The 18241-nt window shown below is 40.1% G+C and overlaps 1 protein-coding gene across 2 annotated transcripts in view; it reads right to left on the reverse strand.

The window, feature by feature from the left end:
* Positions 1–18241, reverse strand: part of smchd1 (structural maintenance of chromosomes flexible hinge domain containing 1) — a 206849-nt gene that overhangs the window by 57521 nt on the left and 131087 nt on the right. For both annotated transcript variants that reach the window (XM_059979642.1, XM_059979634.1), the window contains 4 exons: positions 13829–13986; positions 6190–6293; positions 4386–4447; positions 76–160 (listed from right to left, as the gene is read on the reverse strand). In XM_059979642.1, the coding sequence (XP_059835625.1) occupies positions 76–160; positions 4386–4447; positions 6190–6293; positions 13829–13986 (409 nt within the window). The remainder of the gene's footprint in view (positions 1–75; positions 161–4385; positions 4448–6189; positions 6294–13828; positions 13987–18241) is intronic.

Consider the following 18241-nt stretch of genomic DNA (forward strand, 5'->3'; position numbering starts at 1 on the left):
AAAGTTGGGATAAAAGTAGTTTAATAATACAGCTACAAAATCTTTAAAAAGGTTTTAGCACCAATAGCACCATACCTGCTCACCATAGAGCACACTTTTATCCTGTGAATAAGCAAATTGAATGGAATGAACTCCTGTCCGCTCTGGAAGGACTTTATCCCTGAAATGCAAATATACATCATAAAATAAGCTTGTAAAGTGATGAATATTTTTGAAACACATCAAGAAAACCAGAATTTTTTAAATTATTTCTTTAATCCTCAGTTTTCCCCCTGGAAGTGGAGGACATGCAAGGGTGCTTTACGAAGCGGTCTCCAATCTACAATGGGTGTAGAGGAGTTCACACTGGAACACTAGATACAGTTGACAATTTGAACAGAATCAGAGGTGAGATGTCATCTCACCAAGAAAAACTGTTTGGGGCCGTGAGGAAGAAGGTATAGGGCAGATGTAGCACGTCCTGTTTGCAGGGTTAAGTCTCCTTTGCTCTGTCCATCACAAAAGATGTGTTTACTTCTTTTTCCCCACATATCAATCCATGACCTCCTCTACTGCCACAATGACAGCATACTCATGTTGAAAGAGCAACATCTCATATTCCATCTGGATAGCCTCCTACCTGACAACATGAACATTGTAATTCCTTCCCTCTTCTTTCTTATTCCATTTCCCATTCTGGCTCCCTTCTTACCACCTTCTTTTCTTTCACCTGCCCATCACCTACCTCTGGTGCCCCCCTCCTTCCCTTCTACCTTATGGTCTACTCTGCTCACCTGATTCCTTCTTCAGTCTTTTGCCTCTTCTATGTAGCTTCTTACTTCACCCCCTCCCCCACCTTCCCCTTCACTTGTTTTTACCCATCACCTGACAGCCTGTATGCCTTATCCTTCCCACCTTCTTATTCTGCCATTTCCCCCTCCTTCTCTTCCAGTGCCGATGGAGGGTCTCAGCTCAAAACACCGACTATTTATTACTCTCCAAAGATGCTGCCCAACCTGCTGAGCTCCTTCAGCATACTGTTAGTGTTAGTTTAATCACAGATTTAGGATGTGCTGCGGAGAAGTCTTGGGCAGATGACATAGATGACTATTAGATAAGAGTTAAAAAACTGTATGATATAGGAGCCAAATTAGGTCATTGAGTCTGCACTGCCATTTAATTGTGGCTGATTTCTTTTCCCAACCTCATTTTAACATAGAATAGTACAGCACATTACAGGCCCTTAGGCCCACAATGTTGTGCTGACCCTCAAACCCTGCCTCCCATATAACCACCCACCTTAAATTCCTCCATATACCTGTCTAGTAGTCTCTTAAACTTCACCAGTGTATCTCCCTCCACCACTGACTCAGGCAGTGCATTCTATGCACCAACCACTCTGAGTAAAAAACCTTCCTCTAATATCCCCCTTGAACTTCCCTCCCCTTACCTTAAAGCCATGTCCTCTTGTACTGAGCAGTGGTGCCCTGGGAAAGAGGTGCTGGCTGTCCACTCTGTCTATTCCTCTTTATATATTGTATGCCTCTATCATGTCTCCTCTCGTCCTCCTTCTCTCCAAAGAGTAAAGCCCTAGCTCCCTTAATCTCTGATCTAAACCAGGCAGCATCCTGGTAAATCTCCTTTGTACCCTTTCCAATGCTTCCACATCCTTCTTATACTGAGGCGACCAGAACTGGACATAGTACTCCAAGTGTGGCCTAACTAGAGTTCTATAGAGCTGCATCATTATATCGCGTCTCTTAAACTCTATCCCTCAACTTATGAAAGCTAACACCCCATAAGCTTTCTTAACTACCCTATCTACCTGTGAGGCAACTTTCAGGGATCTGTGGACATGTACCCCCAGATCCCTCTGCTCCTCCACACTACCAAGTATCCTGCCATTTACTTTGTACTCTGCCTTGGAGTTTGTCCTTCAAAGTGTACCACCTCACACTTCTCTGGGTTGAACTCCATCTGCCACTTCTCAGCCCACTTCTGCATCCTATCAATGTCTCTCTGCAATCTTCGAAAATCCTCTACACTATCTACAACACCACCAACCTTTGTGTCGTCTGCAAACTTGCCAACCCACCCTTCTAACCCCACATCCAGGTTGTTAATAAAAATCACGAAAAGTAGAGGTCCCAGAACAGATCCTTGTGGGATACCGCTAGTCCAATCCTCCAATCTGAATGTACTCCCTCCACCACGACCCTATGCCTTCTGCAAGCAAGCGAATTCTGAATCCACCTGGCCAAACTTCCCTGAATCCCATGCCTTCTGATTTTCTGAATAAGCCTACCATGTGGAACCTTGTCAAATGCCTTACTAAAATCCATGTAGATCACATCCACTGCATTACCTTCATCTATATGCCTGGTCACCTCCTCAAAGAATTCTATCAGGCTTGTTAGGCATGATCTGCCCTTCACAAAGCCATGCTGACTGTCCCTGATCAGACCATGATTCTCTAAATGGCCACAGATCCTATCTCTAAGAATCATAGACGCAAGGCTCACTGGTCTATAATTACTTGGACTATCCCTACTACCTTTTTTGAACAAGGTGACAACATTTGCCTCCCTCCAATCCTCCAATTACCATGGACAACGAGGACAAAGATCCTAACCAGAGGTTCAGCAATCTCTTCCCTTTCCTCGTGGAGCAGCCTGGGGAATATTCCGTCAGGCCCCGGGGACTTATCTGTCCTAATGTATTTTAACAACTCCAACACCTCCTCTCCCTTAATATTAACATGCTCCAGAAAATCAACCTCACTCATATTGTCCTCACCGTCATCAAGTTCCTTCTCAGTGGTGAATACCAAAGAGAAGTATTCATTGAGGACCTCGCTCACTTTCACAGCCCCCAGGCACATCTTCCCAATTTTATCTCTAATCGGTCCTACCTTCACTCCTGTCATCCTTTTGTTCTTCACATAAATGAAGAATGCCTTGGGCCTACAAGCCAAGGCCTTCTCAGCTCTTGCTCATCTCAGCCCCTTCTTAAGCTCCTTTCTTGCTACCCTATATTCCTCAATAGACCCATCTGATCCTTGCTTCCTAAACCTCGTGTATGCTGCCTTCTTCCACCTGAATAGATTTTCCACTTCACTTGTCACCCATGGTTCTTTCACTCTACCATTCTTTATCTTCCTCACCAGGACAAATTTATCCCTAACATCCTGCAAGATATCCCTAAACATCAACCACATGTCCATAGTACATTTCCCTGAGAAAACATCACCCTAATTCACACCCACAAGTTCCAGCCTTATAGTCTCATAATTTGCCCTTCCACAATTAAAAATTTTCCTGTCCTCTCTGATTCTATCCTTTTCCATGATAATGCTAAAGGTCAGGGAGCTGTGATCACTGTCCCCCAGATGCTCACCCACTGACAGATCTGTGACCTGACCCGGTTCATTACCTAATACTAGATCTGGTATGGCATTTCCCCCTAGTCGGCCGGTCAACATACTGTGACAGGAATCCATCCTGGATACACTTAACAAACTCTGCCCCGTCTAAACCCTTGGAACTAATCAAGCGCCAATCAATATTAGGGAAGTTAAAGTCACCCATGATAACAACCCTGTTATTTTTGCACCTTTCCAAGATCTGCCTCCCAATCTGCTCCTCGGTATCTCTGCTGCTACCCGGGGGCCAGATCTCAATGACTAGATCTTCACAGTCTTCAATAGCACTGAATTCTTTCAAAACCTTCTGACTGAAATAATTCCTCATCTCAGTTTAAATGGGCATCTCATCATTTTGATATTGTATGCTCAGATCCTAAACTCTCCTACTCATGGAAACATCTTTACCGCATCCACCCTATCCAGGCCTTTCAGTGTCAGTAGGTTTCAATGCGATCACACCTCTCTAACTCCCACACCCTTATCCATCAATCTGAATTCCACCAAATACAGGCAGAACTATCAGACAGCTTTTGATGGTTGTAGAAATGCTTAACAGATTGCATTAAGCTACCTCTGCAAAGTAGAATATGTGTTATCCTACACTGGCTTCTTAATTTTAGGCATGGCTAATGTTGCATTTGCCTACTTCTCTGCACGTCATTGAACCTTACTTGGTGAAAATATTAAGGTTACGATAGTGCAAAATTATGAGATGATATTGTGGATAAGTAAAATGAACTGCAATAACATATAACAATAACAATCAGGTGAACTGAAAGCTTGGTAACACATGCTACAGAATGTTAACACATTTCTAACAAGATACAACTGAACTTTAGAAACCTTTAAGCTTTTGTTCTGCGTATTAAAAAATCTGATAAACACCAAAAAAATTAGATGATTTCCAGAAAAATACTGTTAAATACAAATAGTTGATTTTAAAAAAAGACATGAAATTGACTTAAATATACATAGTGAATACCTGAAATAAAAGCACCCCTCTTTGTCATTCTCCCGTGCTTTGTTGCAGTTTAGAATGGTGGGCTAAAGATGAAAGTGCAAAGATCATTAACGTTTGAATAAAGACTACATTATGATGAACATACCAACAATATTTACAATACGTAAATATTCCACTTGAGAAACAAGTCCCTTTTTAAACTTTATAATTCACAAAAAGACATCCACATAATTTGAATAGAATTCATAAAAACTGTTGGTGATGGTGAAAAATGATTCATTTTAAATTCATTCATCTTTCCAAAATAGCAGTTAAGATATCAGTTCTTTCTTTAAAGAAATACCACAAAGGCCTGGAAACAATTTGTAGACACAACACACACAAAATGCTGGTGGAACGCAGCAGGCCAGGCAGCATCTATAGGAAGTAGTACAGTTGACGTTTCGGGCCGAGACCCTTCGATAGGACTAACTTAAAGAAAAGATAGTAAGAGATTTGGAAGTGAGCAGGGGAGGAGGAAATCCAAAATGATAGAAGACAGGAGGGGGAAGAGCTAAGAGCTGGAAAGGTGATTGGCAAAAGGGATACACAGCTGGAGAAGGGAAAGGATCATGGGACGAGAGGCCTAGGGAGAAAGAAAGTGGGAAGGAACCTCTCACAATCACTCCTTGCCCGTTCTCCTTCTCCCTCTGGTGCTCCCCTTGCCCTTTCTTTCTCCCTAGGCCTCTCGTCCCATGATCCTTTCCCTTCTCCAGCTGTGTATCCCTTTTGCCAATCACCTTTCCAGCTCTTAGCTTCACCCCTCCCCCTCCTGTCTTCTCCTACAATTTATGATTTCCCCCTCCTACTTTCCAATCTTGTACTATCTTTTCTTTCAGGTAGTCCTGACGGAGTGTCTTGGCCCAAAGCATCGACTGTACTTCTTCCTATAGATGCTGCCTGGCCTGCTGTGTTCCACCAGCATTTTGTGTGTGTTGCTTGAATTTCCAGCATCTGCAGATTTCCTCATGTTTTACTTTGTACACTCCCATTTAACCATACTACCATACCATTTTCACTTTCAAAGATCACAATTTTGGTTTTGGATAAAAGTGGAAATTTTAGAAGCACGTTATAATGCCCTCTGTTTCTTTTGCTTGAGATAGAGTGATGCATCTTTTTGGTAGTATAATTGTTTCCTTTGTCTATTCCTCTTGAAAGTAAAAGCTTATACAAATAGTTCACTTCAAATTAAATGACGATAACTTTGAGAACTTTAAACCTCTCAGAGTGGAAGATCGGAGTGGGTGTGGGGGAGGGCGATCAGTGATGGGGAATGGGCCGAAAGACCTGTTTCTCTGCCGTAAGACCATAAGCCACAGGAAAAGAATTAAGCCGTTCATCCCAAAGAATCTTAACTTGTGCTGTATTGCTTGCTCTATGACTCTAATTATACTTTAAAGTTACTCAATTATTTATTGTGTTTCTAGATGTCCATAATTATACTTTACACTGCTACTTAATAATGCACTTTAATGTGATTGGATTCTGTGACTGCGTTCCACAGGGATCTGTAACAGGACCCTTGCTGTTTATGATTTGGAGCTGGATGTGGGTGACATGATGAGTTAGTCTTCAGATGAAACTAAGATTGGTGGAAATTTTGACAGAGTAGAGGGTATTCTTAGGCTAGAAAAGCTGAGAAATTAAGTTTATGATGCAATGATTATGAGAAGTGTTCTATGATTCTATGACTCTGACTCTTTCAATGGCTCTATTATCCCAGGAGATAGATAACAAGCCAAAAATTATTCTGTTTAATAATAAATGATTTTTTTAAACTTACATTTGATGTTGGTCGCTCTCCTTTCCAGATTCTCATTGTAATATCTCCTGGCTTAATATTCCTCATTGTAGTACCATCTTCAGAAATGACACTAACCACAAAATCTAAGAATTACACAAAAATATTGAGGCTTATTACAATGCAATTTTCTTCATATATTCAAATTAATTTACAGCAGTTCCAGCTGTAATTAAAGCAAAGTAATGATATACAAGAATTTTTAAGCAAATGTTTATCAACTACCATTTGCCTGGTTACAGTAGAATTCATTGTATTTATTTTACAAGTTCTCCTTCATTTGTTTAACTAATCCAGTTTCATCAATACAAAATACTAACCTTTCATTTTCAAATGAAACTGTTCACAATTCATAATTAAAACTGTAAGCTGAAACTTCTCTGCGAACCCCTCCCCAAGTTCATAATAAAGAAATTACTTCATTTTATTGACATGTGTTCATCTATGCCCAGCAAGACATCAAATCTTCAATCTGAGGAAAAACCTCTCCATTGCAAACATATGAAATGGTTTGTGCCTCCATCAACTCCTCTGAGTGCAAGGTTTAAGCTTCAATTGTATTCAGGAGCCTCATCTCCTTTGCAATCAGTCTCACAATTATCTTTCTTTTCTCCTTCTATATTAACTATTCTGTGAATAGGTCCTCACGATACATCAAGGCCTTCAAATTTTATATGCCTCATTATTTTATAGTCTCCAATGAATATGCGATGAGTCATGAACAGGTACTGTTACTTAGATGAACTTCCAGAGGACAGTCCATAAATCCCCCAAGGATTATCTTTAGTTTAAGTTGAAGTAATGGGTTGGTAAATATGTTATTGGCCTGCTTAGGAAAGTGACAAAATAACCTGGTACAAAAGTTGATAGTATTTGACGAGTATAAATATATGCAATGGAACAAAAAGTATTCTTGCTATTCATAAATAATCTAGGTCAAGTTTGATGACGGCAGAGAAGATAGCTGACATATAAACATAGATAGAAGCAACTGTGAAAGGTGTTTAAGGAACTATTTATTTAACAGTATATAACTATTTCAAGTTCTTGATTTAGAGGAACACACTGTGTTGGGACTTATTTATCACTATACTTCACAAGGAGGACTATTAGGATTCTCCAACATTACTGTGGTATAGAGCTGGAGTATTACTTAAGCTGCACTCATCAAGGCAAGTGGAGAATATGTTATCATGCTTTTGACATGCCTTGTAGATGATCAGGTCACGCCCAGGACTTTGTGCAGTATTGAGTTTAATTGGGATTCCTGGCTGAAAGTGTGGAGGCAGAGGAATGGTTTTAAATTACTTTACATTAAAATTTTAAATGCTTTTACTTGTTTTTTAATAAAAAATTAAAAAATGTTTACATATTAATTCCAATTTTATAAGTAAGAACATAAGAAAGATTTAAAATTTGAAAATTGGAAGGCTTGATGAGCTCTACCCCCAACATTCCCTTCTACAAGATCTACCTGGCACATTTCATAGGTGCAGGCACCCACACTACACAGCCCAAGTCCAGATGCTACTCAGAGTGCATAAGACCAGCAAGTTAAGCCTTGTACTGTCTCAGTACCTTTATATTTGTGTGCTTGTAGCACTTACTTCTTATTTGCAGTTATTTTGTAAATAACACTATGCATTTCTAGTTAGATGCTAACTGCATTTATTTCATTGGCTTTGTATCTGTACTCGGCACAATGACAAAAAAGTTGAATCTAATCTAATTTACTTTACTTAAATGGCAAGATACGTGGAGTCTATAGAGGGCCATTGAGTTTTCAATGATGTGCTCAATTATATCCACAATTCTTCGCAGTTTCTTGCAGTCACCAGCAGAGCAGTTATGATGCATCTAGTTCGGATGCTTTCTCCATACATTGATTAAAAATGGTGAATAGGTCAAAAGGACATGCCAAATTTTCATAGTTTCCAGAGGACACAAGAGTGCCCGTGATGTCTACATGATTGTGCTAGACATTCATTCCTAGGATCTTCTATAGATGTGTAGTGAAGAGTATATTGACTGTATGCATCACAGCCTGGTCTGGAAACACCAGTGTCCTTAAACTGAAAATCCTATGAATAGTGGAGGATACGGCCAGTCCATTTCAAAAGTTGTAAGTTCAAAAGTAAATTTTATTATCAGAGTACATATATGTCACCACCTAGAACCCTGAGATTCTTTTTCCTGCAGGCATACTCAGCAAATCTATAGAATAGCAACTATAACAAGATTCAATGAAGATCAAGCAGAGTGTAAAATACAGCAAACTGTGCAAATGCAAAGATAAATAAATTGCAATAACGAGAACATGAAATAAAAAGACAGAGGCCTTAAAGTAAGTTCATTGGTTGTGGGAACATCTCAGTAGATGGGCAGTTGATTATAGTTATCCTCTTTTAAGAGGTTGATGATTAGATAGAAACATAGAAAATAGGTGCAGGAGTAGGCCGTTTGGCCCTTCGAGCCTGCACCACCATTCAGTATGATCATGGCTGATCATCCAACTCAGAACCCTGTACCTGCTTTCCCTCCATACCCCCGATCCCTTTAGCCACAAGGGCCATATCTAACTTCCTCTTAAATATAGCCAATGAACCAGCCTCAACTGTTTCCTGTGGCAGAGAATTCCACAGATTCACCATTCTCTGTGTGAAGAAGCTTTTCCTCATCTCGGTCCTAAAAGGTTTTCCTTTCATCCTTAAACTGTGACCCCTCGTTCTGGACTTCCCCAACATCGGAAACAACCTTCCTGCATCTAGCCTGTCCAAACCCTTTAGAATTTTATACGTTTCAATAAGATCCCCCCTCAATCTTCTAAATTCTAGTGAGTAGAAGCCTAGTTGATCCAGTCTTTCTTCATATGAAAGTCCTGCCACCCCAGGAATCAATCTGGTGAACCTTCTTTGTACTCCCTCTATGGCAAGAATGTCTTTCCTTAGATTAGGGGACCAAAACTGCACACAATATTCTAGGTGCGGTCTCGCCAAGGCCTTGTACAACTGCAGTAGAACCTCCCTGATCTTGTACTCAAATCCTTTTGCTATGAATGCCAACATACCATTTGACTTTTTCACCACCTGTTGTACCTGCATGCCCACCTTCAATGACTGGTGTACAATGACACCCAGGTCTCGTTGCACCTCCCCTTTTCCTAATCGGCCACCATTCAAATAATAATCTGTTTTCCTGTTCTTGCAACCAAAGTGGATAACCTCACATTTATCCACATTAAATTGCATCTGCCATGAATTTGCCCACTCACCTAACCTATCCAAGTCACCCTGCATCCTCTTAGCATCCTCCTCACAGCTAACACCACCGCCCAGCTTCGTGTCATCTGCAAACTTGGAGATGCTGCATTTAATTCTCTCGGCTAAATCATTAATATATATTGTAAACAACTGGGGTCCCAGCACTAAGCCTTGCAGTACCCCACTAGTCACTGCCTGCCGTTCTGAAAAGGTCCCATTTACTCCCACTCTTTGCTTCCTGTCTGCCAACCAATTCTCTATCCACATCAATACCATACCCCCAATACCATGTGCTTTAAGTTCGCACACTAATCTCCTGTGTGGGACCTTGTCAAAAGCCTTTTGAAAATCCAAATATACCACATCCACTGGCTCTCCCCTATCCACTCTACTAGTTACATCTTCAAAAAATTCTATAAGATTTGTCAGACATGATTTTCCTTTCACAAATCCATGCTGACTTTGTCCGATGATTTCACCGCTTTCCAAATATGCTGTTATCACATCTTTGAAAACTGACTTTAGCATTTTCCCCACCACTGATGTCAGGCTAACTGGTCTATAATTCCCCGGTTTTTCTCTCCCTCCTTTTTTAAAAAGTGGGGTTACATTAGCCACTTAAATTAGATTATTAAATCTTTAAATGCTTGCCATTGCATATCCACCGTCAACCCTTTAAGTATAGTTTCCCAGGCTATCTTAGCTAATTCACGTCTCATACCTTCAAAGTTACCCTTCTTTAAGTTCAGAACCTTTGTTTCTGAATTAACTCTGTCACTCTCCATCTTAATGAAGAATTCCACCATATTATGGTCAGTCTTACCCAAGGGGCCTCGCACGACAAGATTGCTAACTAACCCTTCCTCATTGCTCAATACCCAATCTAGATTGGCCTGCTCTCTAGTTGGTTCCTCGACATGTTGGTTCAGAAAACCATCCCGCATACATTCCAAGAAATCCTCTTCCTCAGCACCCTTACCAATTTGGTTCACCCAATCTGTATGTAGATTGAAGTCACCCATTATAACTACAGTTCCTTTATTGCACGCATTTCTAATTTCCTGTTTAATACCATCCCCAACCACACTACTACTGTTAGGTGGCCTGTACACAACTCCCACCAGTGTTTTCTGCCCCTTAGTGTTATGCAGGTCAACCCATATCAATTCCATATCCTCCAGGCTAATATCCTTCCTTTCTAACCAGAAATGCTACCCCACCTCCTTTTCTTTCCTGTCTATCCCTCCTGAATATGGAATATCCCTGGATGTTGAGCACCAATCCTTGGTCACCCTGGAGCCATGTCTCTGTGATACAATTATGTTGAAAAGTGGCCCTTTTTGATTTTTGCCCTGGATTTGCCTGCCTGCCACTTTTACTTTTCACCTTACTACTTTTTGCTTCTACCCTCATTTTACACCCCTCTGTCTCTCTGCACTTGTTCCCATCCCCCTGCCACATTAGTTTAAATCCTCCCGAACTGCAGTAGCAAACGCTCCCCCTAGGACATTGGTTCCAGTCCAGCCCAGGTGCAGACCATCCTGTTTGTACCGGTCCCACCTCCCCCAGAACTGATTCCAATGCCCCAGAAATTTGAATCCCTCCCCTTGAGGGATAGTAACTGTTCTTGAAGATGGTGGTAAGAGTTCTAAGGCTCTTATACTGTCTATCTGATGGCAGCAAGAAAACAGCATGGCATGGGTGGTGAGAAACTTTGATTCAGGTTGCTGCTTTTCTACTACAGCAATTCATGTAGGCGTCCTCACAGGCAAAGCCCTCCTAACCATTGACATCTACATTAAATGCTGTTGCAGAATAAACAGCATCCATTATTAGGAACCTCCACCAACCAGGACATGCCCTCTTCCAGTGCTGCCATCAGGAAGATGGTACAGGAGCCTCAGGACTCATACCATTAGGTTCAGCATCAGTTACGACCCCTCAACCATCAGAGCTCTTGAACCAAAGGGGATAACTTCACAACTTCATTTGCCCCATCATCGAAATGTTCTCACAGTCAATGAACTCAGTTTCAATTACTCTTCATCTCATGTTCTCAATATTTATTGCTTATTTATATTATTAATTCTTCATTTTCTATTGGCATAGCCTGTTGTCTTCTGCACTTTGGTTAACACTCCAGTTAGACAGCCTTTCACTGATTTTGTTATGGTTGTATTCTAGAGATTCATTAAGTATGCCCACAAGAAAATGAATCTCAGGGTTGTATATGGCAACATATATTTGCTTTGAACTTTAGAAGCTCTCAACCCTCTTGACCCCAGCACTGTTGATGTAAACAGGAGCATATGCACCATATAGCTTCCTAAATTCAATGACCAGTGCTTTCACTCTGATTGCGCTGAAGGAAAGGCTGGTGTAATAACATCACGTCACAAGGCTTTTGCCCTCTTTCTTGTACTCCAACTCAATGTGATTTCAGATTTAGCCCATTACAGTGGTATCTTCTGTAAACTTGTAGATGGAGCTACCACAGAATCTGGCCATGCAGTCAAAAACATGCAAAGAGTAAATTAAGGAGCTGAAGGTGCAGCCTTGTGAAAAAGCGGTGTTGAGTATAATCGTGATCCCTATTTTTCCTGCTAAGAGTTTGGAAATTAATTTGCTTGGAATTATAGTACTGAAGACAAAGTCTTCAAACAATAGTCTAACGTGCCATCTGTACTGTCTAAATGCTCTAAATGAGTGAGCAAGGAGGTGGATCTGCCGCAGATCTGTTTTTGTGATAGGTGAATTTCAGTGGGTCAAGGTTCACTGGGAGGCTGGAATTGATGTGTTATGATCAGTCTCCTGAAGCACTTCACAATGATGAATGTTAGAGCCACCAGGCACTAGGCATTAAAGCACGTGATCCTATTTTTCTTTGTAACTGGGGTGACTGTGGTTATTTTAAAGCAGGTGGAAACTTCATGTTAAAAACATCTGCAAACACCCTTGTCAGTGGATCTAAGGATACACCTGGGCCACCATCCAGGCCAGAAGCTTTCTGCAGGTTCTCTGTCTGGAACACCGATCTGATGTCTTTAATGTGTTCAGGTACATTGGAGGCTGTCAGAATGCGTGGTGGCATTCCAATCCTTTCTGTTCAAAACACTCATAGAATGGATTTAAGCTCATTAGAAGGGGAGCACTATTGTTGGTAATGCTGCCCACCTGTTTTGTAACTTATTAGTAAACTCTGGCACAACTCATCCCCTCCACTTCTTGTTCTGCCTAATGACACCATTTAGACCATCTTGTGAATTGAAAAGCTCTTAAGTGGTATGAGCAATCAGATGAATCAGGTGTAAGCCACGTTTCAGTGAAGCAGTGCACACAGCAGTCCCTCAGCTCTTTGATAGATCAGTTTCGCGCTTAGTTCATCTACTTTGTTTTCAATGGCCTTGACATAACCTAATAGAATGCTAGAGGTAGGTGGCTGGAGAAATCTTGAATCAACGGAGTTCAATCTATACTCTTTTGCCTTGAAACACTTGTCACTTCATCATTAACATTGCTGCAGACCTCGCATCCTAATCTTGTATCATGCATATACAGGTAGGATCTGAACATGGTAATTGGCCTGTTGATATGGCAGGGAAAAGATAAGGACCAATAAGAGGGTTTATACACACATCCACTTTAAAGAATGTGGGTGGGATTCACACAGAGTCGTGTATGGGATACTATGGAAAGTGTAATGTAAAATACCTGGTGTATAAGCATTTCTTCCAAAAACAATGCATGAAATTTTGAGGACTAAACATTAAGCCTGCGCTGGCTTTTGCTCAAAGTATGCTATCCATACTATTCAGCATAGAAGCAGTGCATAATTCTATTCATCTTTGCATCTTTCTTTTCCACAGCCTCCTCCCCATTCTCAGTTCACCTTGTTCTTCCCAATTCTCAAACTCCTTCCTTACTCCCACACTTCTCCCTTACATCAATCCCTTTATTCCTCCTCTTGCATTTTCCTCTTTTAACCTTTCTTCCAACTAGTTGTCCTCCTTTTGTACTTCATTTTTCCCTTTTATATCATGTATTAATTGTGGTATTGAGTAGCTCTCCACATAACTGCTGCTTTTGGTGGTTAGCATACAGATTTCTTATTGCAGTTTTGGGTGGATCAGGCAAACTTCCCTACCAGACTCAGACCAGGAATGCTGCAAATAGCAAAACAAATCTTAACAAACTATTTCAAGTGATACTGGATCATATAAAAGAGGATGAATGAAGCAAATTATAGATCTAATGTACAGTACACAAATTATAGAAGTATTGAACATATAGCCCTAGGCCAAAGAAGCAAAGTCAATCAACCAATTTCTATTTGCACTTTTTACAAATAAGATCATACATACCTGGAAAAATTCCACCAGCAACAAGAGGTGCACTTTTGTCGTATTCCACATGCAAGCGGGTAGGTTTGTTGGGATCTGGGATTACATTCACTTTGATTATTGGCCCTTCCAATGCAGTTTTATTAATGATAGCTTTAACTTGTAATGTATACTCTCCCCTGAAATACAAAAGATAACCTATGCAATAAAATGTTTTTAACATTTGTAATTATTGCCTGTAAGACTAATAGAATACACTATGAAAGCAATCTTACTCCCAGAAAGCTAAATTGATTTTAAATATTAAACAACTTTCATCAATGTGCAACTTGAGGCTAATATACCATTCTTTTAATGATATCTGCAACACTAATCTATTTACACCAATTTAATATGAGAAAATTAGCATTTTTGTAAATATTAGCTTTAATCAAGTGAGCTTGATTGATTTTTCATTGCTAACATAATCATTCAGTTTAGTTTTCAACACAAACAATCCAGTTCATAAAGTAACACAGCATGACCCAATTCACCCATGACAATCAATGTGCCTTTCTGAGCTAAACCCACTTGACCCATATCCTTCTAAACTTTCCCTATCCATGAACCTGCCCAAATGCCTTCTAAATGTTGAAAATGAAAATACACCCAACCCTATCACCTCTTTTGGCAACTTGATCTACATTCCCTGTCTTTGTAAATACTTGCCTCTTAAATCTCCTTTAAATCTTTACCATTGCACCTTAAATCTATCCCCTCTAGCGTTAAGACTCTCATACTTTGGAAAAATGACTGACCATGCAGCATATCCATGCTGCTCATGATCTAATAAGCATCTACAATGTCACCCCTCAATCTCCTTTACTTTAGGGAATAGCACCCAGTTTAATCAATCCCTCCTAAAACTCAATCCCTCAATTCTAGGCAATATCCTTGTAAATCTACCAACACCTGGTATAGTTGTCGCAACTCCTGCATTCAATGCCCTGATCCACACAAGCAAGCATGCTACATGCCTTTTACAATATCTTGTCTACCAGTGTCACCACTTACAGTGGAAAGAGTTCCTCTGAGTACCTGTACCTATCAGTCACTCTATTCTACAACATTCCACATGGCTCTGCCATTCACCATGTATGACCTGTCCTGGTTTAACTTTCCAAAATGTAACATATTGCACTTCACAAACAAGAAAAAAATCTTCAGATGCTGGAATTCCTAGCAACACACTCAAAATGCTGAAGGAAATCAGCAGGTCAGGCAGCATCTATGTAAAAAAGTACAGTCAATGTTTTGGACTGTTGCACTTCTCCAAGTTGATTACACTTTATTGCCCCTTTGCTCCCTTTCCTCAGTTGATCCAGATCCTGTTGTAACCTTAGACAATCTTCTTCACTGTTCACACCACCAAATTTGGAGTCATCCGCAAACATGCTAATCACGCCATGTCTTCTCTAATCTACATCACAAACATACAGTAGGGGACAAACAGGGGGCTCTGCACCAATTTCTGCAGGACGCTATTGGTCCCAGGCCACCATCTGACTCCTTCCTTTGGGTCAACTGGCTACTTTACCTTGAACACCATGTGATCTAATTTCCTAGTCCAGCCTACCACAGGTAAACGCATGTAAGAAAAGTCATTCCTGTCACTATCCACGTGGGCCTTAGCAAGGCTTCTGGTAATGTCCACTATCTTGCATGCATCTTGATCACCTATTCAAAAAAGCTACGAAATTTGAGACATAACTTCCCATTGCCATGCAGTTTTGCACTAATGACTATCATGCTCAATTTGACTTTGAAAACCAGGTGCAGATCTATTGCACTTGAGAGAACTCGGCCTTTTTTCCTTGGAGCGTCAGAGAATGAGAGGTGTCCCGATAGAGGTGTACAAGGTGATGAGAGGCCTTGATTGTGTGGATAGAGGCTTTTTCCCAGGGCTGAAATGGTTAGCACAAGAAGGCACAGTTTTAAGGTGCTTGGAAGTAGGTAAAGAGGAGATGTCAGGAGTAAGCTGTTTTTTTTTAAACACACAGAGTGGTGAGTTCATGGAATTGGGTATCAGTGACGGTGGTGGAGGCAGATATGATAGAGTCTTTAAGAGACTCCTGGACAGGTACATGGAGCTCAGAAAAATAAAGGGCTATGGATAACCCTAGGTAATTTCTACGGAAAGGACATGTTTGGTACAGCTTTGTGAGCCGAAGGGCCTGTATTGTGCTGCAGTTTTTCTATGTTTCTAAAGCACACTTAATGACTGTTCAACCAAACCTGAAATACACTCAGGCACCAAAGTTGTAGTTAACAACTTCTGCTGAAAAACATTGTTTTTGAGTTCAGACAATAGCTTTAAGGTTAACAGTAAAGCAGCAATGTTAAGATCCTTCGTTTTAGGTTCATATTTTCCAATGGGGATAAACAAAATTCTTAAAATTAACAAAATACACAAAAAACATTGGAGATACTTTTCATGTTAGGCAGTATTGATGCAAAAGGTAACAGTGAATATTTCAGGTAAAAAATATTCCCGAGAGAGGGTAAATTCTTGCACACTGCAATTTTATCCTTCTTACATTTCCAATACATACAGTAAAACAGCCTCCAGTGAAGTGATGAAATTACTGGATCAGGAAAGAATGTGAGTTATTTAATTGCCTCAAAAACTAGCTTTAAGTTTGAACTAAATCAGGCAAGCTACATAGAGAGCAGATTACAGCAGGAACTCAGGAGGAAGGGGTGGGTTATTCAACATCTGTGAAGGTGAGAGGAACCAAGTTCCTCCAGTGTTTTTTTTCCAAATTAGATAAACGTAAGCTACAGTTGGGTATGAGGGACAAGAGACTATGCTGGAATCTCAGATGAAAAAAGAAAAACTGGAGGAATTCAGCAGGTCAAATATTATCAGTGACACTTCAGGTCCAGACTCTACATCAAGACAATGCAGGTTTGATTCCAAAATCAACTATGACTTTGCCAGCAGTTTTTCCCTTTGAAAAGATTAATAGGTTAAGACTGGTTTAAAAAAAAGTTATGACCTTCTTTATACATTGTCTACAAGACAGCTGTTTTTACCAAGTTACATAAGCATATAATTAAATTAAAAATTGGTTTTTGCAACTGAAAAGATTAGCATCAGAAGATGGAAAAAAACTTAAGATTCAGCAAATTGTAAATAGAACAAACCGGATGGAGAGTGAAACAATAAGACATAACAGGGTGGTTTTTGGTTTTCAGGGAAGAGAAATAAATCAGAAGAAAAGAAAATTGTGTAATCAAATCACAGTTTACATCTTCATGGCTGGAAACACGGAAAAAAAATCACGGGGAAACCAAATGTCAAGTAATAATATTGAAATTAGAAATAATTAATATTAGCAAATACTAGTAAATACTACATTGGAAAAAAATAGGTTACAAAATCTCTGAACATGAAAGTCTGCATCTTAATATTTTAAAAATTGAGGCTACTGGAAGGGTAGTGCAAGGTTTGAAGGTAGTGCAATTTACCCTATATTTAGAATAGTTCCTGCTGATTGGCTGAAAGCGTATCTCAGCCTTATACAAATGAGGAAGGAAACAAAGCAGGAAACAGTAGGCCAGTTAGTTTAACATCACTTCTACAGAAAATGCTAGGAGCTATCAAGGATTAAAAGCAAAGCAATTAAAAACTTATTTGTACAACTTAAATGTACAAAACTAAAGCATTTTTGAGTAAAATAGACAAGGGGTCTCAGTGGATGAAAGCTTATGGATATTAAAATCATCCAATACAACAGACTGCGCAGACACTTGACACTAAGTAATATACTCCCTGGCCACGTTATTAGGCACAGGTGTGAAACCCAGTGTACTCTTCTACTGCTGTAGCCCATCCACTTCAAGGTTCGATATGTTGTGCATTCAGAGATGCTCTTCTGCACACCACTGTTGTAGTGCGTGGTTGTTTGAGTTTCAGTTGCCTTCTTGTCAGCATGTGCCAGTCTGGCCATTCTCCTCTGACCTCTCATATCAATATGAGATGGTCACAGAAGTGCCACTCATCGGATTTTTTTGTTTTGTTTTTGTAACCATTCTCTGTGAGCTCTAGAGACTGTTGTGTGTGAAAGTCCCAGGAGATCAGCAGTTTCTGAGATACTGAAACCACCCTGTCTGGCACCAACAGTCATTCCATGGTTAGTCACTTAGATCACATTTCTTCCCCATTCTGATGTTTGGGCCGAACAATAACTGAACTTTTTGACCGTGTCTGTATGCTTTTATGTACTGATTGATGTCACATGATTGGGTATTTGCATGAATGAGGTGTACAGCACAGATGTACCTAATAGTTGCTGAGTATATAACAGCATTAAGGCAGAACAAGCTAACTAAGAATTGAAGTAAAAAGTTAAATATTCAGATTACAAATATGAAAGACATTGCTGCGATCAC

This window comes from Hypanus sabinus, chromosome 1, assembly GCF_030144855.1.
Source record: "Hypanus sabinus isolate sHypSab1 chromosome 1, sHypSab1.hap1, whole genome shotgun sequence".
Classification (NCBI taxonomy): domain Eukaryota; kingdom Metazoa; phylum Chordata; class Chondrichthyes; order Myliobatiformes; family Dasyatidae; genus Hypanus; species Hypanus sabinus.